Source organism: Chiloscyllium punctatum, chromosome 6 (genome assembly GCF_047496795.1).
Source record: "Chiloscyllium punctatum isolate Juve2018m chromosome 6, sChiPun1.3, whole genome shotgun sequence".
Taxonomy (NCBI): Eukaryota; Metazoa; Chordata; class Chondrichthyes; order Orectolobiformes; family Hemiscylliidae; genus Chiloscyllium; species Chiloscyllium punctatum.
In genome coordinates this window covers 77,988,885-78,013,200 of record NC_092744.1, presented here as the reverse complement: position 1 = coordinate 78,013,200, position 24,316 = coordinate 77,988,885, and the positions used below count along the sequence as shown (strand labels likewise).

Below are 24,316 nucleotides of genomic sequence, written 5' to 3'. Positions count from 1 at the left end.
TAAGTTAAAACACTCACCAGGATTCTATACTTAACAAGGAAATAACTTGATTACAAACAAAGTTCCCTCAACCCATGCCAGAAAAGAAAGATGACTTGCTAACTTCTAACTCTTCATAGTGTAAATCCTACTCTTTCTTAAATTTCCCCCTTTACTAACCGGCAGACATGAATATTAAAAGGTGAAAAAAATCTTTAAACATCGTGGGAAACACTGATCGATAACACTTCTATAAACAACTGTATTTAATGAGCTGTTTTCTTCCAGTTCCTTATCAACGAGACACAGATTTCCCTTTCCATCACTGTTTGAGAATATTTTCAGTTTCTCTAAAGGTATTTTTCTCTTTTACCTTTCATGAAGGGTATTTGCAGAGAAAAGTGAATGGGAGTCAGCTAGATGTTACTTGAAACTTTGTAGTGCTCCCAGATGGGAGAGAGTTTTGATTCTTTTGCTGTACATTCTTAATATTTCTCTGTTGCACTGGTCCCACACAAGCCGTGGTTATCTGATCAGGAGCCAATTATAACATTGTTATCAATCAACTATTTCCTTGCTTAGAACCTATTAACTCCATGACTGTCTGTTTTTGTCCCTATTGTTTTAGAAAAAAAAATAACAAAGAGTACACAATTCACAATGCTCTAGTAAACATGATTTTAAAACTGCATCCATTTCTCTTGGTTTAAATCAGGATCTTCCTTTTTTTAGTCCATAGAGCAAAAGAAAAAGGAAATAAAAAGATGTGGACTTCACAGTTTGTGTGAGGAGTTATCCATTTATTTTTTAAAAAAATGAAATATATTTATCTGCATTACCACTTGCCCACTTAAAAAAATGTTAACAGTTCATCAGCTTCTTGTAAAAAAATTCTGAATGAAATAAACAGAATTCCCAGTGGTCAAAGATTAAACCTTTCTACCTTCCCACTCATTTTGGTGCACAGACTGCAAGCTGCAAACACTGACATTACATCAATGTCATTTCATTCAGTGTTGTGGGGTGAAAATATCCAGTTAAAAGCACAAGTTTTGTGATAATCTCAAAAAGGTGAAAGTTTTAAAAAAAGTTGTTGTTGTGAACCATGGGAGAAGCTTGTTGTGGGCTTAATATGTTCACAATGGTTTTGGTAAATTCAACTATTACAAAAACATAATAGGAATAAGTCTAATATGTTTTAAGGCAGTGATTGATCCTGAAAATGTAAGGAAACATTAAATTGACCAGCACTGTGCAAAAGTTCACATGTTTAAGAGAATTTATCCAATGCATAAAGTACTTTATTTTAAAATAAAACATTCCAGGCCATTCAACATAATTGAGAACCTAATTTTAATTTGTCATTTGGACATGGATGGACAAGAAGCTTAATCAGTTGAGCTTTTGAAGTATCGAGTCATTTGATAATACTGGGAGGTATCAGAAATTTAATGAAACTGCCAAACTACACAAAACATGTTTTTAAATTCCCCTAGAAGTAGGGTGAACACCTACCAATTGCATATAAAGCTATGACAATAATGAAATAAAAATCTAATACCTACTTTCAAGAAACATAACTATCTCAGCAGCTCATAAAACTGTCAATCAAACAAAACTCAGTCATTTTCACCAATGTGTAAAAAAGCATCACAGGGCAGAACCTGTTAGTGGGTTTGGAGTTTTGATTTACATTCATAATGCAATTCCTTGGCATAGTGGTATTAGTAGAGGATCCAAATTTGAATATATTGAGAACTTTGAAGCAGATTGAATAAATGGACAGCTTTCAATTTAAAATTTGAGCAATCTGGTAATCCAGGAGGGAGTGAAGTCTAAAATCATTCATTTACAGAACTGAATTGATGTCCCATTAATTGGAGGCCTATCTTTAAACCTGACAGCCCATAATGAAAGTACCATGGGTAGATAATACAGGCAGGAACCAAATCCTTAACATTCAAATATGTCATGATTTACAATTTCATCCTCACCGAAAAAAATTCTGGGCCAATGCCTCTAGATTTTTGTCGATGTACAATATCTATAAAATTCAGTCTTGACATCAGAGTGAAAATGGAGTTTAAACATTCTTGTTTAGTAGTTTTAATTAATTTTATTTGTTTTATAGTGTACTATAGCACAGTTTTTTGGATTTAAGCTAGTAACTTTCCTGGACTGGGTCCGCCTGCAAGTCTCAAATATAGACTTTGGTGATGTTGGAGTTGTTTAACTTCTTTTTTCCATTTTCACACCTCACTGTGCTAGCATACCAGAAGTCAAGCCCCAGTAGTCTCAGAGTTGGTGCAAAAGTCAAAAGGTTTTAAAAAGTACACAGAATCCTGCAGTTTGCCAGTCTTTAAAAGCCACGTTGATAGAAAGCAAAGACCAGGCTTCTATACTTAACAATAATTACTATTACTGACAGTTTAATAGTCTCTAGCTACACATAAACATGAATGAAGCATGAATATATAAAGCTCTGCAAATTAAAACTTCAATTCCTCATAAACTCACCATCCCTCCCACCAAACTCACTCACCCACCCACTCACCCACTCAGAGACAAGGGAGAAAAGCATTATGGATGAAGAGAAAATGGTTCAGTTGTCTCTGTTCTCACCTGAGATGGGTCACATACTGATCAGAATGATCTTCCTTTTATGGATGTTTCCACTGATTTCCAAGATGCATGGGGTGGTGGTTTACTTATAAGAGGTCTCCGGTGTATTAATTAAAAGTCCCATCTTACAAAGCTGGTGGCGCAAAACTCAATTGTTTCTCTTCCAGCTTAAAGTAGCTTTTACTGCAGAGAACAATGAGAGCTCCTGAGCCGGTGGAGCACTGTCGGCCTCTCTGTATCTTGTTTACAGCTCCTATCTAAGAAGCAGGCAGCAGAAGGCCTTTGTCATCCATAACTGGTCACTAGACCACTGATTAATCACCTCCTTGTTGCCAAACAAAGTTTTACCTGTACACTCCAGCTCATCTGCAACCACACTTCAACCAATGCCTGAACAAACAGCTGTGCAAAGTGTTCACAATCAGTATCAGATTAATTGCTTTCAAAAGAAATAGCAATCCTCCAGCCATGTGTTAAAACGGCTCTTTTCTCATTTCAGTCCACAACTGAACATACAGAAGACCTTTTAAAAGGCCACAATTTTTATACCATATGTTCAAATCTTTGCACAGAAAGTTCCTCACTCTGGGAACCACTGAGGAAAGAAGTTCCTTTTCAATGGTAAGAAGACAACGGACATATTTTCAACAAGTAGGTGAATATATCATTGGAGGAAACATCCTGGCTGCAAATCCATGATCTGAAAGTGGAGACGACCTTGGAAGATGATGCTGCTCAAAAGGGAATAGGAGTCTCCCTACTTCAAAAGGGGAAGCCAATTGTTCTTTTTTAATTCACTCATGCAATGTGGGCATTACTGACTGGGCCAGCAATTATTGTCCTTCCCGAGTTGCTCCTTGAGAAGGTGGTGATGAATTGCCTTCTTGAACCACTGCAGTCCATGTGCAGTAGGTAGACCCAGCATGCCCTTAGGGAAAGAGCTCCTGGATTTTGACCCAATCGTATTTGATTTTAAAAGTGTGTCAGTAGCCCAATTATTCCAACAAGGAGCTGGAGATGCTCATTCTCACATTTGTAAAGAAATGGTACGGTGGCACAGTGGTTAGCACTGCTGCCTCACAGCGCCAGAGACGCGGGTTCAATTCCCGCCTCAGACGACGGACTGTGTGGAGTTTGCACATTCCTCCCCGTGTCTGCGTGGGTTTCCTCCGGGTGCTCCGGTTTCCTCCCACAGTCCAAAGATGTGCAGGTTAGGTGAATTGGCCATGCTAAATTGCCCGTAGTGTCAGGTAAGGGGTAGATGTAGGGGTATGGGTGGGTTGTGCTTCGGCGGGGCGGTGTGGACTTGTTGGGCCGAAGAGCCTGTTTCCACACTGTAAGTAATCTAATCTAATCTAATCTAATCTAAATGTGTGGAGGAGATGGAGCAGAACTACTTGACATTGCTTAGCAGAAACTATTAACTGACGCGCCTCTTAGGTTGCAACATCTCTTAATTATAGTACAAGATTAAGACTGCAATATATTGTATAAACCCAGTAATTTGAAGTTTAAAGATTGAAGTTTGGCACAAGGCTGAGACAGACCATTCACTTGGCAATTCTGCCTGAAGATGAAAGCAAATGTTTCAGCCTTGTCTTTTCCGCTGATATGCTGGGCCACGTCATTAATGAGGATGGATCCATATTGGTGGCGCTTCTTCACCGTGCACAACGAGGCGTGGCAGGACTGCAGGGCTTAGACCTGATCCATTGTGTGATCACATGCTGCTTGTGCTGTTTGGCACACAAGTGCTCCTGAGGTGAAGCTTCACTGGGCTAAGACCTCCTTTTTAAAGTTACGCCTGGTGCTGCTCCTGGCATGTCGTCCTGCACTCTTCATTGAACCATGGTTGATCCCTCAGCTTGGTGTCAGTAATAGAGTCAGGTACAGGCCGAGCCATGAGATTTCGGATTGTGGTTGAATACGATTCTGCTTCTGCTGATGGTCCTCAGCACCTCACAGATATCCAGTTTTAAATTACTAGATTTGGCTTAAATTCATCTCGTTCATCAGAGTGAAAGTGCACAACTTTATTGATGGTATCCTCAAAATGAACACAGGGCTTCATCATACAAGGACTGTGCAGTGGTTACTCCAACCAATACTGTTACAGAGCGATGTATTTATGACAGAAGGATTGGTAAGGACAGGTTAAATAGGTCTTCCCTCTCTTTTTGTTCCCTCACCTCCTGCCACAGACACAGTTGAATAGCTATCTTCTTCAGGACTCGACTGGTAATCTTGTGACCAATCTACTATCAATCCTGTATTTGTTGACCAGATATCAGTTGAAGCTGGAACACAGTCTATGAGGTACAATGCTAAGTGTCAGCTGTTGTTTGACTAGTATGTCGGACAGCTCTTCCAATTTTGGCATAATTCCACATTAGCCATGTCTCCCTATTTGGAGCAAGGAGGACTTCGCAGGGTTGGCAGGACTGAACGTGCCATTGGTGATGGACATTGAAATCTCTACCTCTTACCCAGAGTACATTGCTTGCCCTTGCCATCCTTAAAGATTCCTGCAACTGAGATTCAACTCCTCAGTACTGATACATCATCTGAATGGCATGTTTGGGAAGGGCGACAGTATGTGGTTAGTGACTATCAACAGGAGGTTTTCTTCCTCGTATTTGACTCGATGGCATTGATACTTCATGAGGGTCCAAAGTTGAGGACTCCCAAGGTTATTCCTTCCTACCTGTATATCATTGCATCTCCACCTCTGGAGGGTTTGTCCTGTTGTTTGGTGACCAGATTTCAGGTATGTCAGGAACATAGTTTGTGAGGTACAATACTGAGTATAACTATGTTAGCTGTTGCTTGACTAGACTATACGATAGCTCTACCAATTTTGGCATAATTCCACATTAACCATGAACTCCCTGTCTGGGGCAATGAGGACTTGCAGGATTGACAGGACTAAATATGCCATTGTTGTTGCCAGTGCCTAGGTCAATGCCAGATGGTTTGTACATTTTCATTTCTGTTTGTGTTTGTCAAGGTTTGGTAATCCTTTAACAGTCAACCATATTGCCATGGGTCTGGGGTCACATGTTGGAATATGGGAGATTTCCTTCCCTAAAGCTCATGAGTGACCAAGATAAGTTTTTACAATTATTTCACAGGCAAATTTTGATTCCAAAGTTATTCATTGATTGAATTTAAATACCAATGAATTAAAATCTCAATTGTTATTTCGGGATTGAACCCATGTCCCTCAGAACATTAACCTGGACCTCAGGATTACTAATCCAGCGACTAGACAGCATAGTATGACAATTAGATTATCTACAGTGCAGCAACAGGCCATTTGGCCCAACAAGTCCACACTGACCCTCTGAAAAGTAACCCACCCAGACCCATTTCCCTCTGACTAATGCACCTAACACTACGTGCAATTGCCCATGGCTAATCCACCTAACCTGAACATATTTGGACCATGAGAGGAAACCAGACCACCTGGAGGAAACCCACACAGACACAGGGAGAATGTGCAAACTCCACTTAGACAGTCACCTGAGGCGGGAATCGAACCTGCGTCCCTGGCAGCGTGAGGTAGCAGTGCTAACCACTGAGCCATCGTGCCAGTTCAGTGGCTAGCACAGCTGCCTCACAGTGCCAGGGTCATGGGTTCAAATACACCCTCGGACGACTGTCTGTGTGGAGTTTGCACATGCACCCCATGTCTGTGTGGGTTTCCTCCCACAATCCAAAGATGTGCAGGTGAGGTGGATTGGCTGTGTTAAATTGCCCTTGGTGCCCAGGGGTGTGCAAGTGAGGTGGGTCAACCTTGGGAAATGCAGGTTTATAGGGTATGGGCATGGGTCTGGGTGGGATGCTATTTGTAGGGTTGATGTGGGCTCAATGGGCCACTAAGCCTGCTTCCACACTGTAGGGATTCTATGATTTAGGGCCAGGCCATTTAGAAAAGATGGAAGCACTTCTACATGCAAAAGGTAGTATAGTTTTGCAACCCTCTTCCAAAAACAGCAGTGCATGCAGGATCAGTTATTAATTTTAAATCTGAGATAGATAATTTTTTGTTAAAGCAAAGACTTCGAAGATATGCGCCAAAGGTACATACATGGAGTTAGGTAGCAGATCAGCCATGACCTCATTGAATAGTGGAACAGGCTCGAGGGGCTGACCAGCCTGTTTGTGTTTCTACATTAGCACTATGCCTTCCTTGTGACTGAGGCTCTGCAGGCTAGATGTCAAATAACTCAAAAAGAGAAAGAGAAGTGCACATTGTTATTGCATCTAACACGTACCGTCCTGTGTTGTCCTGAGACTTCTGACAGTGGTGAGTTTCATCCCGTTGTTGATCAGTATATTGGCAGCTCCTCTCACATGGTTAATACTGCAGTAATTTACAGTGCTATTTCACCTAAGTGTGTGTTTTCTGGAACTCCGTGTCTGTTTTAATTTGTGTATGGCACTGCTACAGAGGAGTGACAGTACAAATACATTCTCAGGCTTAGGATTACATGTGTTCTCTTTATTATTAGGAGAGAAACACAAGTTGATTCAAAGTGAAATAGAAACACAAACTGCTAGAAAAACACTCAGTAGATTTAGCAGACTAGCCTTCACCATGTTTTATGTTAGATTTCCATCATCCGGAGTACAGTCTTCTGCTTTTGTGACTCAAATTGAGTTTTTTTTCTGAAGTACTGAAGTGATCAATCTCTTTTGATGGGAATTCATGCGTTACAGTTTTCTATTTACTGAGTTCCTCATTTTTTTAAAGTTTTGTTGGATGTGGAAAATATTGGTTAAGCCATCATTTATTGCCCATCCCTAATTGCCCGGAGGCCAGCTAAGAATCAACCTGCCATGGGTCTGTAGCCATGTGCTAGACCATACATTAGTGAACCTGTTGGGTTTTTCCAGGAACTGTACATGGTTGCCAGTCAGCTAGTTTCAATGCCACGATTTTTATTGCATTCAAGTTACACCATCTGCCATGTTAGGATTATGAACACATGTTCCCAGGATATTAGACTGGGGCTCTGAATTACTAGTCCGTTGACATTACCCATTCTGACACTGCCTTCTGCCAGCGTACTGAGAAACGGAGGGCTAGAGCACATCTCTTATTACTCCATGGACAGATTATTACAATCATTGGAGACAAGTCTTGTACAACTAAAAGATTCTGGCTTAGCATAACTGTGGACAAAAGCATTTGGATATTTTCTTGCTCCAAGATGGTGATCTATAGATGTCAAGTAGACAAAACATACATAACAGTGCGCGGCCGGTTGGTTGTTACATCAGTCTTTATTGATGTGCAGCAGAATAAAAGGTCAGGCAATCATCAATGAACATGTCGGGCCCAGCTTTTTTGCTTAGGCAAATATTCTCTCAGTTAAACGTCAACCACAAGTTGGCATCTTCTCTCTTGTCTTCATGATATGTGTATAATTGCTTTCCCACACTATCTTTTAGTCTTTCTGACTTCCGGTGCATCTTTCCTTCTTGGAAATCGTGCCCAAAAACAAGATTGTCTTAACGACTGTTGAGCTGTTGTGTCAAGTTCTAATATTGCCAACTCTTGAGTCATCTTACCTTTCAAAATTCAGATTTTAATTCTTGATAGACTGTTTTTTTTCTTGTAACAGGGCCATTTAACTTATAATCTCCTTCCTTGTGGTGCATACTCCTAAAACTCTGCATTTAAACTGTAAAACGTTACCACACGAAACCACTCGTACTTGTTTTATGGGATGAAGCAATTTTATTCTGTATCTAACCACATGCTGCACCTGCCCTGGGAATGTTTTTGATGAGACAGTTTAGAGGGAGCATCACTCTTCCTAACATATTACGTTGGAACATTTAATGAATCAGTGCAAAGGAAGCTTTACCAATTTCTGTGATGTTGACTCAGCAACAGCTAACATGAATGCGGGTTGAGCACTGTGTTACTCTGAGACAATTATATAATCTTTCCCCCACCCCTATCAGTGGCAATTCTAAAAATGTTTGTTTTGCCCCAGAAACCAAACCTAACCTAAAGGAGACTGTAGATGGCTGGGGGGGGGCATTTGGATGGGAGTAATGTATATTTGGCAAAGAATAATGGGTTACGTTCCACTCAAACACATGCAGTTAATTTTCTCAATGGCAATGCTCTCAACTCTGAGTCAGAAGATTGTAGAGATACAAGACCAACTACAGTGATCAAGGACAACATCAAGGCCCTCTGTTCTGTTCTGCTCTGCTAGGAGATGTTCTGCCGTTTGAATGTGATGGTAAACTAAGACCCCTTTGTCCGAGAAAGATTTCATACCCTATATCACTAGCTTGAAGGGAAGCGGGGGACCTACTGCTGGTGCTTTGACCAGTAAGAATCTCTCAACTCACATCTCATAATTCGGTTTATATAATCACCATCCCAATGTGGTCATGGGCCCTTTGAACACCTTTAGAAGTTGCTACAGTTCTCCATGACAACAGTGACTATACTTCATTGTCTGTCAAGAAATTTCAGATGACTCAATGCTGTGAAAATTGCTTGACAATCATTCTGCTTCTTGCTTTTTTTAAAAAAAACTCATCCTTTCCAGTAGGGGGCAGCATGTGGCCATACTGCTCCAACACATTAGGCCTTAATAGACCAGGCTTGTTCCTCTCAGTGGATGTAAAAGCATGTTGACGGTACAGAGAGTCGAAACTGCACGGCAGGATTGTGAATTGAAATGCTCCTTATCAGCAATAGGCAACACAATTCAACAGGATGTCTTTTGTAATCATTCAGGTCCCCACCTCCTCAATGAACCACCAGCCCAGTGAAGATGTGCCTGGCTTAATGCTGCATTTCTTGAAAATGATCCTTAAAAAAACAAGATCTGATACATAGCAGGTTCAATCTCATGCGAGGGATACAAATAAGAGAAAAAAGTACATTATGGCCCCAGTGTGAAAGAGTTTGAACACAAAGCTCTGGGGGTATTACATTAATCAAAATCATCACAGCTTTAAAAGCACTGCCTAATGTAGGCCATTGCAGATAATAAATAAATAATCTGATTGCATTGAAAACAGCGTCACTTAAAAAGCACACGACAGCTGAAGCTGTTTTGCTTTTGTTTTCTTTGCCAGTGGGTCAGGGAGAATAAAGAATTATCAACCTAGGTTAAGCTATGATGCCGCCTGCAGTCAGATAGCAGACTGGCTCTTATTGTGTAGGGATTGGAAAGAAGTTGGCCAGTAGATCTCATTGCGTATGGGCTCCCTGATTGGAGCAGTTAAGCTGGGCCAACCAGGGAGCCCTGGCTGACAGATATGACCAGGAGTCTCAGCGTCTCCTCACCTCAGGGGCTGGCACTGAGCTATACGGACAAATTGTTGGAAAAGCTCAGCGAGTCTGGCAGCATCTGTGGAGAGAAATCAGAGTTAACATTTTGGGTCGAGTGATTTTCTGAGGAAGGACCAGAAACGTTAACTCTGATTTCTCTCCACAGATGTTGCCAGACTTGCTGAGCTTTTCCAACAATTTCTGTTTTGGTTTCTGATTTACAGCATCCACAGTTTTTCGCTTTTTACTGGCATTGAGTTCACTGGTCACAGTCCATGTTCTGTGTTCATGTAAACAAAGATTGACTTGGCGATGGGATACTGGTCTCCATGCAGTTATAGCATCACTACTTGGGTAACTATTTGGGCACTGCATTGCAAATTCTGCATCATCGCGGTGTGCTTTCAGTAAAGTGATAAGTAATGGCTTAACCAGAACCAAGTTACTGCCCTTTTACAAATGTTTACAAAGATGTATGTTGTGCACGGCTAATCAATCTACTATTTCTCCAAGCTTATGCTCTCCAGCATCTGCAGTGCTCACTTTCTCCCAGTGAGATCAGTGCTAATCCCACCAACAAACTGAGAAGAAGCAGAGTTAAACAGACAGTAAGGCTAACAGTGCAGCTGGTTGGAAAATGGTGCCCCACAATATGAAAGACAAATCTAGAGTTAAAATAAAGCAAACAAACCTAGACTGACTGAAGGAGGAGTCAATCTACTGGGACAAAACATCAGGGTCACGTGTACGAGCAATATTATGTCCGCAGTTGGTTGCCCTCCATCATACTTCCAACTCAAGGCCCTTAAAGGATATCTCAAAGGAGATTGTGTCACGCTAACATTAACAAACAAACGCTCCTGGCATGAGGTCTTTTCCAGGAAAGGTGCAACCTTTAAAGATGCAACTTGGAGTGGAGATAGCCAGGTTTAGGTTTTTCCATAGTAGGTCTTGTGGATGAACTAGGCTGTACGATGGGGTGCTATCTGTCTCCCTTACTAAGATACACAACATACAGTCGTTAGTCTTACTTTCTTAGGTAGCTATTCGGACGTTGACTAGTATTTGACCTTTCAGAGCCCAATCAGGGTGTAAACAGCTCAGTGTCCTCTTGGCTTGGTGGTGGCAGACTCCATTCTGAACTCTAGCCCCAATGCAGGGATTTGAGGGGGTGATTTAGACTGACACTTCAAGGCAGGACAGAGAGAGCTGAACATTGTCAGGAATCCTGTACTTTGATTGGACATGAAGGAAACTGCCTATTTAGGTAGATTATATGGCAGACTTCCAAGAAGAGTATTTGAGCCATCTGGACTCTTTCTAACATTACTCCTTCGCCAGTTGCATCAAAACAACTAAATTGGGTTATTTCTCTCACGCTGTTTGTAGAGCCTTGGAACTATTTAAATAATCATTACAGCCGATACACAAAAATAACGGTGAAATATTTTGGCAGAACTGGAGAAATGAAGGATAGTTATGCTTCTTTTTTGAGTGACTGTCAGCTGTTTTTGAAGCTGTTGGTAAACCTATGACTCTAGATTGCCATTTATACTTCCACAGGCAATGCTTGCACAATAGTTGGAATCTCCTCGCCTCTCCCTCTGGAAGGTTTCTGTGCACCACTGGCTTGGTGTCTCTCAGTCTTTCCCACTGCATTGATTGAAACTGGCTCTGTTTATGGGTGTATGGGCCCTGCAATGACAGAGTTTGAGCAAGTTCAATCCAATTTTCGATTGACAGTGTTCCTCAATGCAAATTACCCTGAACTGTCACTAGCACCATTCAGCAAGGTTGCAAGTGGCAATTTCAGAGATTGAGGACAAGATATATAGGGAGAGTGCTACTCTATCTAGTACACGTTGTACCTTAATTGACAGCACAACAGGACAATTGAGAGCAGTTTTTACTCTGCAACTTGCACTGTACTTCCATGCTCAATGGAACTGCTTGCTCTCTATGAACTCATGTGGGAGTACTCAATGGAGGTGTGTGAGACATGCTTTATCTTCAGATCTAATGCATGCCTTTTGCTAATGACATGCCTGGTGTTCCACTCTGCGGCATTACAATGAATACAAATTTCACAAGATATTGTTATCAATGAAAACAAACGCCGTGTTCCTGGTTGGATATTCACACAAAGGTTTTATTTTCAATAAAACTAGTCGATACACTGAACTACAATGCAACACTCACAACATTTTAATATAGAACACAGAAAAGATCTTCACAGATTGATGAAAATGTGCAGCAACAGGGAATAATTGCCCACAAACCGACAACAAGCCGAGAAGCCAGTGTCAGAATGGATCTCCGAAGGGAGAGGCAGACTTTAACAAGAGTGTGAAACAAGATGGTCTAAAATTGTAAACACAAACTAGTAGCAAATGATGAGTAAGAGTAGCAGAAGGCCCAGTGCAGTGAGTCTCCAACCAATCGCCCAAATCACTCAAGCTGCAATGTATTTGGTCTCCTGGGAGGATGTCAGTGCATTGGGGTGTGTACAAATTATTGCAGAGGGGCAATAAGGATTGGGCTTGGGACGGGGGCAAGTAATGGGGAACCCAAGGATGATACAGTAGAGGCTGCGAAGCTTACCATCCAGCACCAACTTGCCACTCGCTTTCTAGTTTCGCTTAAGCCTATGAGGCAGCAACTTATCTATTCACGAGACTTATCATGTACCTGAACGTGCACATGCTTCAGGAAGGAGGGGGTCGTGGGAAGTGGCTGCTTCATCTACAAAAGATATACAAAGATTTTTAGATGTGAGCATTAGATCACTCTGCTCTGCATAGAGTTACAGAAAAGCATAAATCAAATGATACAATTCATCAGCAGACAGCAGGTTCAAACCTCAAATACAATCTCCCAGAATTCCTAGAACCTTGCTGCGTTTCACGTCAAGAAGGCATGCAGAGTGATCCAATGCTCTCAGCATCCTGACACCATTTGAACTCAAGGTGTCCCTGCAGTACAGGAAAACAACCTCTCACTTGTTTCAAAGAACCTCTTAGATCCTGGTTGATTTGAGGAACTCCAAACCTGCCAATGACGACTATGAAAAACAGGTCTTGGACCTAGAATTAAAGAGAGGGGAAGTGAGAACATCAGCCTAATTTCCATTTGTGATTCCTTTTGGAAAGTGCTCGTGTGTAAATGATTGGCGAGGACAGCATCAGGATCTGGAAAAGGTCCTTATAGTTGAACAATTCGACAACATGATCCAGGTGAATGTGAAAGGAATGGCCACATCGTCAAGGTGGCCACAAAGCTGCCAGCACCTATGGAACTGCATCCCAGGAAGATTTCAGCCAAGGAACAGGAAAGTAAATGACAACGCAACAAAGCGCTATTGTCAAGCATAGCAGATTATCAATAAACAGGAACTCAATTGATCTGTGATCAATTGAGAACAAGGTCAGACAACAGGACAAACCACAGTCACCTGAAACTCGCTATCAACACTGCCAGCATTAAATTTCTAAAGTGCTTGCAAACGACGTGTATAATTTTAGATGATTTTGGTGAGCACTGTGTGCTTGGGAGAAACAAATAGCTTTAAACAAATGTTTTCCAAAACTGTACATCTCTGGGATTTTCCCTGCTTCATGTACCTAATGGATTCACCAAATGGAATGACACTATATTGCGGTGACTACAGGGTCCTAAGAAATGAACCAAATGGATTTGTGTGAAACCCCTCATCCAGCCATTCCTATGTTTAATTTACAAATCAAGACAAGCCATGATATTTTGCCATTTTTACAGGAGCTTCCATGGATTGTCAAGCAAGTCTCCCTGAGTTTGAGACCAAATGTAAGCACATTATCAGAGTGCCGTTTCCACAAAGGAGTTCTTCTTGAAGGGGGAGTGGGGTGGGAATGGAGGTTACTGGATGAACCACATTCATGCACTGACAGGACTATTACTTTGCACATACTCCCACTCCCAGCAATGATTGCAGTATTGTCGATCCTCACGCAATGCGAGGTGGATAAATGAAAGTAAGGCAGAAAACAAAAGACATGTCCTGTACCGCGTAGCCAACAAAAAGATTGCAGAGGGTATTTGGCACCAGTCAGCCAGTGTTTATGCTCCACTTGAGCTTTATCCCATCTTCTCTCACCTAAATCTACCACTCTCTATTTCCTTCTCTCTCTCATAGCCAATTCACTGCGTAATTCACTTCACCCATTTCCAATAACAGAGTTTCACATTCTCACCATTTATTTTGGATGAAGGAGTTGCTGCCATATTCCCTATTGCAATACTTGGTCATTATCTCATATTGATGACCTCTCATTAGGACCTCCCCCACAAGAGAAAACTATATTTTTTTTTAAATTCCAAGCCACTTTAGACTTATAGTGAAGCAATTAGGCAAGAAGAAGCCACAAATGCCAGCTTAGCCAGCAATGCCCACATCTCACAAATGAACAAAGAAAGTTGCCATTAATCAGAAATCAAGCTGCTTGAATTCTCTCACACTTGTTCGTCCTCTCTCCCTCAAAAATGCCACTGAGGCTTTGTGATTCAAAGAATTCAATCAAAAGTGAAAGGATCCAACAATGAAAGGAGTTGGGATAAATATTAGCTTTGACTGGCGAACAGGTTGTGGTGGGGCTGAATGGCCTACACCTCATTCCATGCTCCTGCAGTTCACTGTGTGGGAACTGAGTTTGGTGACAACAGCGCTTTTAAAATGACAGGACACTCTGGGTAAATTAGACTGAGAATTTACAAGATACACCTTCTGCCAAAATTAAGTAAGACAGGCACAGGTGAGGAGTGTGAGATGCTAAGTCATGGGGAGATGCTTGGTGGGAATTTCTTCAAATAGCAAAAAAAGCTTGTTCTTGTCTTCCTTGAGTATTCTGCGTGGTCAGGTCTGGATTGTTCTATCCATACGTTCCATGGAGAGAATTATAATCCCTCCCTCATGCAATCTTGCAGCCAGAATGAGGGCTTTTGGGGAGAACATGTAGCAACCTCTATGGACACAGCCATGTTCATTATTATGGAGGATGGAGCATTTCAGGAGATTTGCAAAGAAAGAACTCAATCATATATTGTTGCTGCCCCATGCAAGGGCAACACATGCTGTGGGGACCTTGGGGAGGAAAAGAGAAATTTCACTGAAGGCACCACAGTTGCAATCAAAAGGACTGTCACTTGCGCAGATCATGGGTCAGGGCTGTATTGGGATTCTCCGTCTCCTGTCACTCGCAGTAGTTGCTGGTTGTGTCAACTTAAAAAGTTCTGTCTGCATTTGGTCACTGCTGGACAGGCTTCAGAAGAACTATGTGGAGGGAAACATCATAGCAGCCTTGGCTGAAGACTTCACTAGTGACTGCTGCAAGGAGCACCAGATCAAATCCCATCATCAAAATCCTTTTCATTAAAGAAATGGGATGGTGCCCATTTCTTTTCTCCCACCTCCAAACAAAGGACACCCCTTCAACCCCAGAATAGTGCAACAGTGCATGTGACATTTCGCTGTCCTGAAATGACTGAACTGATAACCATCACCAGATTGAACAAGTCAGTGTCCACTCAGTGTATAAAAACAGAAAGTGCTGGAGAAACTCAGCAGCTCTGGTAGTGTGTGCGGAGAGAAAATGTTGAGTCCATCAAGATTGTTCTTTGTCACAGTGAACTCAAAATGCTGACTCTTTCTCTCTCCACAGATGTCGCTGAGTTTCTCCAGCGCTTTGTTTTTATTTCAGATTTCCAGTATTTGGCATTTATCCCAGTCAGTGTAATGTTTCCTCTGGACTCTAAACAGCAAGAGGAGGAAAGCACAACACAAGTACTACTCTAGATTATTGTACCAATGTCGAAAGTAAACACAAACTAACCTACTCTTTCCTCATGTTATGGTTTTATCTCCCCCAACTATTCTGAGTTGTAATCTATATCATGGGAGGATTATTGGTTATTCGTCTCATGGTAGTGGCTTCCAGACAATATGTCTTTTCCGGCTGCACCTTTGGAACTTTTGTTGGATAGTGTGGTGCCCCCTCCTTCTGAGTGGTGGGGGGGGGGGGAGAGAACTGGAATGTCAACACTGGCAGCTGTCCTGACAGATGGCAATAGTATAGGCAGAGGGAATTGTGATATACCAGTTGCTGGATCTCTGTCCAACAATCTTGGCAGAGTCACCATGGATTATACACTGATGCCTGCAGAATGATGTTGAGTTGCTTCTTTGTCATCACACACACCTAGAAGATGACTGTGTGTGTGTGTGTGTGTGTGTGTGAAATTACACTAAACAGCAAGATTCTCACAGATAATAGCTCTTGACTCAGGAAATATGTCTGTTGAGAATGTACTCTGAAGTGCTGCTTGTCTAGCTTTTACAGTTTAAGAGGGCAAGGAGCATGTCCGTGCCCAGGGAAGATGAGAATGAAAGGTGTGTTACCTCGTCTACTCTAACCGTGTCTTTGGAATTGCACACATGATGGTGTATTGGAGAGCTGGGCATGAGAAAGTTGGCATTCAATGCCTCTGCCAGCTCACTCTTCAGTTGCAAGAGGGATTGGTGAGTTTTCCTGTCATGGGTACCTAGCACTGTTTGCCCTCTGCCCTACTTCAATGAAGAAGTTTGACAGACGGGACTCTAAGGAAATGTGGCATCTTCCTCCTGGTCTCTGTTCCATCCCTTGTCGATTGCCTCTGCCAGGTTGTCCTGCGGTAAGAAACTGGTAAAGTCAGCTGACGCGGCCTATTGCTCTCATGGCACTGGAGTCCAGTCAGCAAGCCTTTTTCCAGTCATCCAAGTGAGCCAAGCATCATTCCTGCTGCAAACCCATTTTCCTCAGCAAGTCACTCCCAGTTGACACTGATAAAATGGGAATGACAACATTGTTGTAGAGAGTGCAGGCAGGCACTCAGTAGGCCAAATGGACTCCTGTGCTGTAGTGACTAAGTCGCCATCACAGCTTCAGTGGATATGCAAGTAAGATGGGTCATGAAATTTAAGCGCAAATACCTCTGCAGGTTAGAGGAGGCCCCAGTTCAGTATCCATTGCTGTAAGATCAGTGCAGTTCAGTGGCGTGGGGCCACTGTCAGCAAGTGGTCATGAAAAATCTCAGGGTATATTGGCACAGCTCAGACCTATCACTCTGGGACCGCAGGGAGATTGTGAATAACCTGAGAGCATGAAATGCAGATATGCTCCAAGTCACAAGAGAATGGCATACTGCACTGCATGACAAGAGCCCAAATGATCCCATTCAAAGAAAGTAATCTCTGCCCAGCACAACACAAATTATATTCCGCCATTAACAAAGACTAGTTCTGGCTCACCTTGCACTCAAATGTTGGACACACAGAGTCATAGCGATGTACAGCCCGGAAACAGACCCTTCAGCCCAACTCGTCCATACTGACCAGATATTCTAAACTAATGTAGTCCCATTTGCCCGCACTTGGCCCATATCCCTCTGAACATCATCGAAAGGGCTTCTGAGGGCTAGGGGTGTTGAAGGAGGAAACTCCCTTCATAATAATGAAGTGCACAACACCTCACTGAGCGATTCCTGACCCTGTATTGGATCAATATGACACCTTTACCTTAAGAGTGGTATATAGGAGTGCCTTCGTGATAATGGTAATGTTTTTCACTCATTCGTGAGACGTGGCAATCCCCAATTGCCCTGCAGAACGGTGATGGTGAGTTGCCATCTTGAACCGCTGCCAGCTTCTTGGTGTAGGTTGCCCCGTTATGTGCCATGGAGTTCCAAGATTTTGACTCAGTGACAGTAAAGGAACGATGGTACATGTCCAAGTCAGAATGGCGCATAGCTTGAAGGAGAACTTGCAGGTGGTGGTGCTCCCATGTATCTGCTGCCCTTGCCTTTCTAGAGGTCATGATTTTGGAAGATTTGAGGCACACGTGTCAAAAGGTGACCATACTAGCTCTGCTTATCAATATCAAAATACAGTAAAACACAGTCTCTTGAGTTCAATAGGAATGAAAATCAGGCAGTTTCCACATCAGGAAGCCAAACCGCATGTTAGTCTTACGTCGGGAACCAAGTAGAACATCTAACCACAAGTTTCGACCCCCATGTGGTATTATTCGGAATCATATATGCTGTGACTGCTCAGGAACTATCAAGTGTCACAGCTTCCCAGTTGAATTCTGAACGACTTAGAAGCATAAATTCCATTGTAAGTAAATTCTGAACATTCCCTTACATAATCCCATATGCATGGGCCAGGGAACACAGGAACATACAAACCCTCAACTAGGCACACAGTTTCCAACAGTCAGCACAATGCATATAGTCTGTCACTCATATCTGCAATCTAATGAGAAGCAACAAAAAACATACAGTAACAGAAAGCCTGGTTTGGGTCCCGTTGTAATAAAGTGTTGCTACACAGACAACTCAGCAGTCTGGTCAAACAGGTGACGAACGTCAATGAGACTATTTCCACTTTCCTTAAAAAGGAGATTTAGTCAAGGTTTTTACAATTATGTATGGTTTTGACAGTCAATAGGGAAAGATCACTGGGGAGTCAGCAACACAATGTTATCCATTTAAAACTATCGTGAGTTGAGTGGGAAAAGAGACTGGGATAATCTTCTTTATGCACAAAACTTACAACTACGGGAAATAACGCCACTCGAAAAACTGCAGCAATTTTTAAAGAAGATAACATTAAAAGCAGGGTTATCTGCAGAGGTGGTCAGTGGAATTAATTTTCGGGTGTACCAGCAAAGAGGTGGCACAAACAGAATGGTCAGTTTTGGTGCTGTGGAAAGCTATGGTTCAACAAAATCCCTTTTTCTAATGTAGACTAGCAAGTGTATTTGTTTTGGTACCCCAATGTCAATTTTGGACCATGGTTCAAATTCAGCTCACGTTGATGGGATAAAAGAATCCTCTCTCTAATGAAACATGATTTGTGTCATCCAACTGAGGGGAGAAGGAGCTAAAGGTTTCCTTAGCCCCTAGCCAGGTTCCTTGAATTTTACAAGATGACAGTCTGGGAAATCTCAACCCAAGTCCCAGCAAATAAGTGATAAGTGCATGCTGCAGAACTGTTGTAATATTTTAATTCTAACTAGCACAAGCTTAACATGAATGGAAATACCGAACTGGTACAGCAAGAGAGGTAGGGGTTTTAAGCACGCTGTCAGGCAGTCTGAGGGGCTCTGTATTATACACAATATATTGGAGCCACACTTGTCTGATCGAAGTCTGCACAACTCTACCACTAACGAGAACGCAATCCAAATTCCCAGCAGTCACGTCTCTCAGCTTGAAGAACGTACACACATCAGACACACAGAAGTGAATACACAGACAGATTCGCACTCAAATGCACCCATGTACCATGGGCATTCACTCACTCGATTGGTCACTCACTCTCTTCTCTCTGCTTGAACACAAAGACAAGTGTGTGCATCTGCTCTCCCCTCACTTCCTTCCACACACGCAATCTTCTTCAGTTACTTATGTGTTGATCAAATTTCAGCTGTCCTGGTTTTTTGTTTTCCGACTCTGACATCCCCAAATTGAACAAAGTGACATTAGGACGTTATGGCTGACTCTAGAATGGGTGGCCGTGTCTTTACAATGCGTTAACTTGTGGTGGATTTGATTAACTAGCACCCATTCTTCTGTTGTCTTCTGATTTTTGATCTCCTTACTTGCATCAGCTAGAAGGCCCTAAAACACAAAAAAAAACCTCAAAGTGAAGATGCCAGAACCTTAAGAATCTTGCTATTACCTTAAAATTGTTAGTTGAAGGCAGTGGGTGGAGGAATGGTATCATACTACGTCTAGAGAGGACTGAGGCCTGCAAGACCAGTGTGAAAGGAGTAGAAAGAGAGCAGTATAACAAAGTAATGGTTGCACAGCATAGCGTAAGAGTTTTAAAAGTTTAAATAGATTGTAGGTGGAAGGTAAGATTGTGGAAGTCAGACGTCAGAAGCCAGGGGCAGGAGAATTGATTCAAACCAGTGATGACTTTGATAGGAAGTACAATGTGTAGACTACTAGTTCAAGAGACAAAATGTCCTAAGAAGCTTTGGCTCAAACAGTATTAATGAAATACTAAAAGACACTCTACATACAGCACTACACCACATGCATCTTTGATGTTTGGCACCACTTCACACAAAGTTCACATGCACAAAAGTGAATCATTCTGCTTCCCATTGCCAAAAAAAAATGATGGTGCAAACTTTCTGGTCAGTGTTGGAACCCCTCTTCTGAAGGTTAAAGATCACACAACACCAGATTATAGTCCAAAAGGTTTATTTGGAAGCACTAGCTTTCGGAGTGCTGCTCCTTTGTCAGGTAGCTGATGAAGGAGCAGCGCTCCAACAGCCAGTGCTTCCAAATAAACCTGTTGGTCTATAACCCAGTGTTGTGTGATTTTTAACTTTGTCCACCCCAGTCCAACACCAGCACCTCCACATCAGGACTTTCATCTTCTGAAGGTGACTAGATTAGAATTCTATCCAATCCCGGCCTTCAATTTTACTGGCCAATTGTCCAAAGGAGGAGCCTTTTCGAACTTGCTGAGTGCAAGGAATTCTGGTAGAGAGCAGTGGAGAAAATATGCACAGAAAACACATACCTATTTTATTTTTTAAGGTTTCTGAATTCTGGTAAGAAACAGGCTAAAAGTCACCAGACTGCTCAGCTTGGTCAGTGTGAGTATATGGCTGAATAGATAAATGAGCAGGATGGGTGAGGGGTTAGGTAGAATGGGGAGGGGTGTTAGAGCAGCTTATTTGGTTGGCAAAGTTAGGTCACATCGGATTGGCAGGGGGCAGTCAAAGTTGAGCTCTCAGAAAGTCAGGGGATGTGTTGAAGTTTGGAAAAAGTCAGAGGTTTAGTGGGGAGCTGGTGAGTTCTGAAGTGATGGAGGTGGTTGGTTGCAGAATGGGCCACTCTGGGGCTTGGGACTTGGAAGGAGAGGGAGGTTTGGGGGAAGTCGCGAGGTGGGCTACTGTTTGTAGAGTTACTGAGGAGTTTGACTAGGATTCCTTTGGTATCCATCCACGTAATTAGATCAGAGCTGTTCAAAATCTCTGACATTAATTTGGAGTTGAAGACTTCTTGGGTGAATCCCAGGAAGCAGGGGAATTTCCCATTGGAAGATCAAACGTCCTGGGCAATTCCCACAGAGCCAATATTGGGACTTTCATGTGGTCCTGAGACCAGATCATTTGGAGCCATGTTTTAACAATACACATATGGCAATCACACATACATATGGCAATCACACATGCATTCGTTAGTTCACATGTGTGAACTAACAAATGCATGTTAAATGATGCGACACACGGAGTTACACATATTGTGATGGGGAAATATAAACATGTTAAAAAAACACACTGATTTATTCATGAAACAAACTTACCAGTAATTAGTTAATGTCTGAACAACCTTCTGTTTCCTGGAGAAGAGAGAAGAGTCATCATAACAATTAGATTGATAAAAAAAAATCTCACTGCTAAGTAGCTTTCAAACCTCATCTGTGCCAAACGTCTAGAATCTTAACATCTCTAGAACCTGGCTGTGATCATATTGTGAGCTGAAAATGTGTTGCTGGAAAAGCACAGCAGGTCAGGCAAAATCCAAGGAGTAGGAGAATCGACGTTTCGGTCATGTCCGAAACGTCGATTCTCCTGCTCCTTGGATGCTGCCTGACCTGCTGCACTTTTCCAGCAACACATTTTCAGCTCTGATCCCCAGCATCTGCAGTCCTCACTTTCTCCTGTGATCATATTGTACACGTATTTCACTGTAGCATTGGAACTGCAGGTAAGGTGTCATTTGCTCTTGGCAATACTGCCTGGCATTATGGCTTTGCTGAAGTGTCTAAACATTGTTACTGGGTTGGTAGTCTGGATTCTGTAGGTGTCCAGTTATAAGAGAGAAGGCCTTGATCTTGCTGTCTCAGAAAAATAACTTTGAAAATTAACTTTTTCATGCAATGTGGGAATTAATGCTGCCCAAGCTTGATTGCCCCTCAGAACGCAGTGATGAGCTGCCGTTAGAGAGGGAGGTTTACAATTTGGATGCCTTGCTCATGAAGGAACAGCCATATAGCTCCAGGTCAGGATAGTGTGTGACTTGGAGGAGAACTTGCAGGTGGTGGTGTTTCCATAGACTGCTGCCCTCACCTTTCTAGGTGGTTGCAGGTTTGGAAGAGGCTGTCTTAGCAGATTTGGATTAGCGGTGCTGGAAGAGCACAGCAGTTCAGGCAGCATCCAACGAGCAGCGAAATCGACGTTTCGGGCTTTATTCCTGATGAAGGGCTTTTGCCCGAAACGTCGATTTCGCTGCTCGTTGGATGCTGCCTGAACTGCTGTGCTCTTCCTGCACCACTAATCCAGTATTTGCTTTCCAGCATCTGCAGTCATTGGTTTTTACCTCCTGTCTTAGCAGATTTGCCAAGTTACTGCATTGCATCTTGGATATGATACACATTGCTGCCACTGGGCAGCTGTGGTGAAGGGAGTGAATGCCTAAAGTGGCGGATGGAGCAGCAATCATATGGAATACTTTGTCTTGGATTAAGTCAAGCTGCTTGAGTATTGTTAGACTTGCGCTCATCCAGCAAGAGGGGAGTAATCCATCATACTTATGCACGTAGATGGCACATAAGGAGGCAAGTTACTTGTTGTGGAATTCATAGCTTCTGGCTTTCTGTTGTTGCCATGGTACTAAATAGCTAGTCCAGTCCAATTTCTAAGTCGAAAAGTGTGGCGCTGGAAAACTACAGCAGGTCAGGCAGCATCCGGATAAAGGGCTTATGCCCAAAATATTGACTCTCCTGCTTCTCGGATGCTGCCTGACCTGCTGTGCTTTTCCAGCACCACACTTATCGACTCTGATTTCTCCAGCATTTGCAGTCCTCAATTTCTCCCAGCCCAGTTTCTAGTCAACAATAACTTCCAGGCTATTAACAGTGATGGAAATACCATTCAGTAACAGTAATACCATTAGACACCAAAGGGCATCAGTTATATTCTCTCTTGTTGGAGATAGTTAAAAATCACACAACACCAGGTTATTGTTCTACAGGTTTATTTGGAAGGACAACTTTTTGTAACGTTACTATAAGTGCTGTGTCCTATGATCCTGCCCTAATAGCTACCTGACAAAGGATCAGTGTTCCAAACGTTTGTACTTCCAAATAAACCTAGTGAACTATATCTGGTGTTGTGTGATTTTTAACTTTATCCACCCCAGTCCAACACCAGCACCTCCAAATCATTGTTGGAGATGGTCATTGCCTGGCACTAACATGGCATGAATATCATTCGCAACTTATCAACACAAGCCCGAATCATGTCCAGGTTTCGCTGTATTTGAACACACTGTTTCAGTATCTGAAGCATTATGAATGGTGCCAAAAATTGTGCAATCATCTGTAAGCATTCCACCTTTACCTAATGATGGAGAGAAGGTCATTGATGAAGCAATTGAAGCCTGGACACAAATCTGAGGAACTCCTGCAGTGATGTCCTGGAGCTGAGATAACTGATCTCCAACTACCACAACCATCTTCTCTCTGCCAGATAGGACTTAAGTTTTGCCTCTCATTCCCATTGACTTCATTTTTGCTCAGAGGCTCCTGATGTCACATGTGATCAAATGCAGCCTTGATGTAAAGGGCAGTCACCCTCACCTCACCTTAGAATTCAACTCATGTTCCAATCAAAGCTCTAATGAGGTCAGGAGCTGAGTGGTCCTGACGAACACAAACTGCAAGTTTGTGGGCAGTACCTAATCACTTCTGATTTCCCTCAAGCATCTTGTACATGAAAAAGTTTATTAATAAAACTTAAAATTCCTTCAGCCAGGCTTCCCACAAAATCTGATGGCTCACCATCCGACTGAGTTGACTACCTGAGATATTAAATCTTTCTGTTGCACAAACATTACTGAGTGAATTATTCAGGAGGTAAATACTTACTGGGTTTTCTGTGTACAACAGGCTCACAAACCTCTTTGTAGCAGGTATCCTGATGAACTTTATAAATTCTTTTATACCTTAAAAGCAAACGTGAAACATGAGATTTATACTCCCGCTGAGAGGTCATAGAATGAAAGCCCAAACTTTTAATCTTCTCTGATCTCCACGACCTCCTGAAATGTCCTGCTTTTTTTCCATTTTTACTTCCTCTCATTTGCTTTGATTAGCAAACTTCAAGGTTATCCAGCATTGTCAATGCCCAAATCTGACTTCACATGAACATCAAAAGGCCCAAGTTGAAATCACGAAGCCACACCTTTCCCTCTCTCCATATGTCCCAGGGAATGCGTGTACCTAATGCAGTAAAAGCACTCCATTCTCTGAAACTAATGACCTGATCATCCTCACGTCCCTTATGGCTTTGATAGTTTCACAGACTGACT

General features: G+C 42.4%; 1 protein-coding gene across 1 annotated transcript in view; it reads right to left on the bottom strand.

The window, feature by feature from the left end:
• Positions 1–12,035: 12,035 nt before the first annotated feature.
• The window catches only part of sned1 (sushi, nidogen and EGF-like domains 1), a 154,736-nt gene continuing 142,455 nt past the window's right edge, over positions 12,036–24,316 (bottom strand). Inside the window, exons 26-28 of the mRNA XM_072573058.1 lie at positions 23,874–23,950; positions 21,309–21,344; positions 12,036–19,603 (exon numbers count right to left, since the gene is read on the bottom strand). Of these exons, the coding sequence (XP_072429159.1) occupies positions 21,319–21,344; positions 23,874–23,950 (103 nt within the window). The 3' untranslated portion in view covers positions 12,036–19,603; positions 21,309–21,318. The remainder of the gene's footprint in view (positions 19,604–21,308; positions 21,345–23,873; positions 23,951–24,316) is intronic.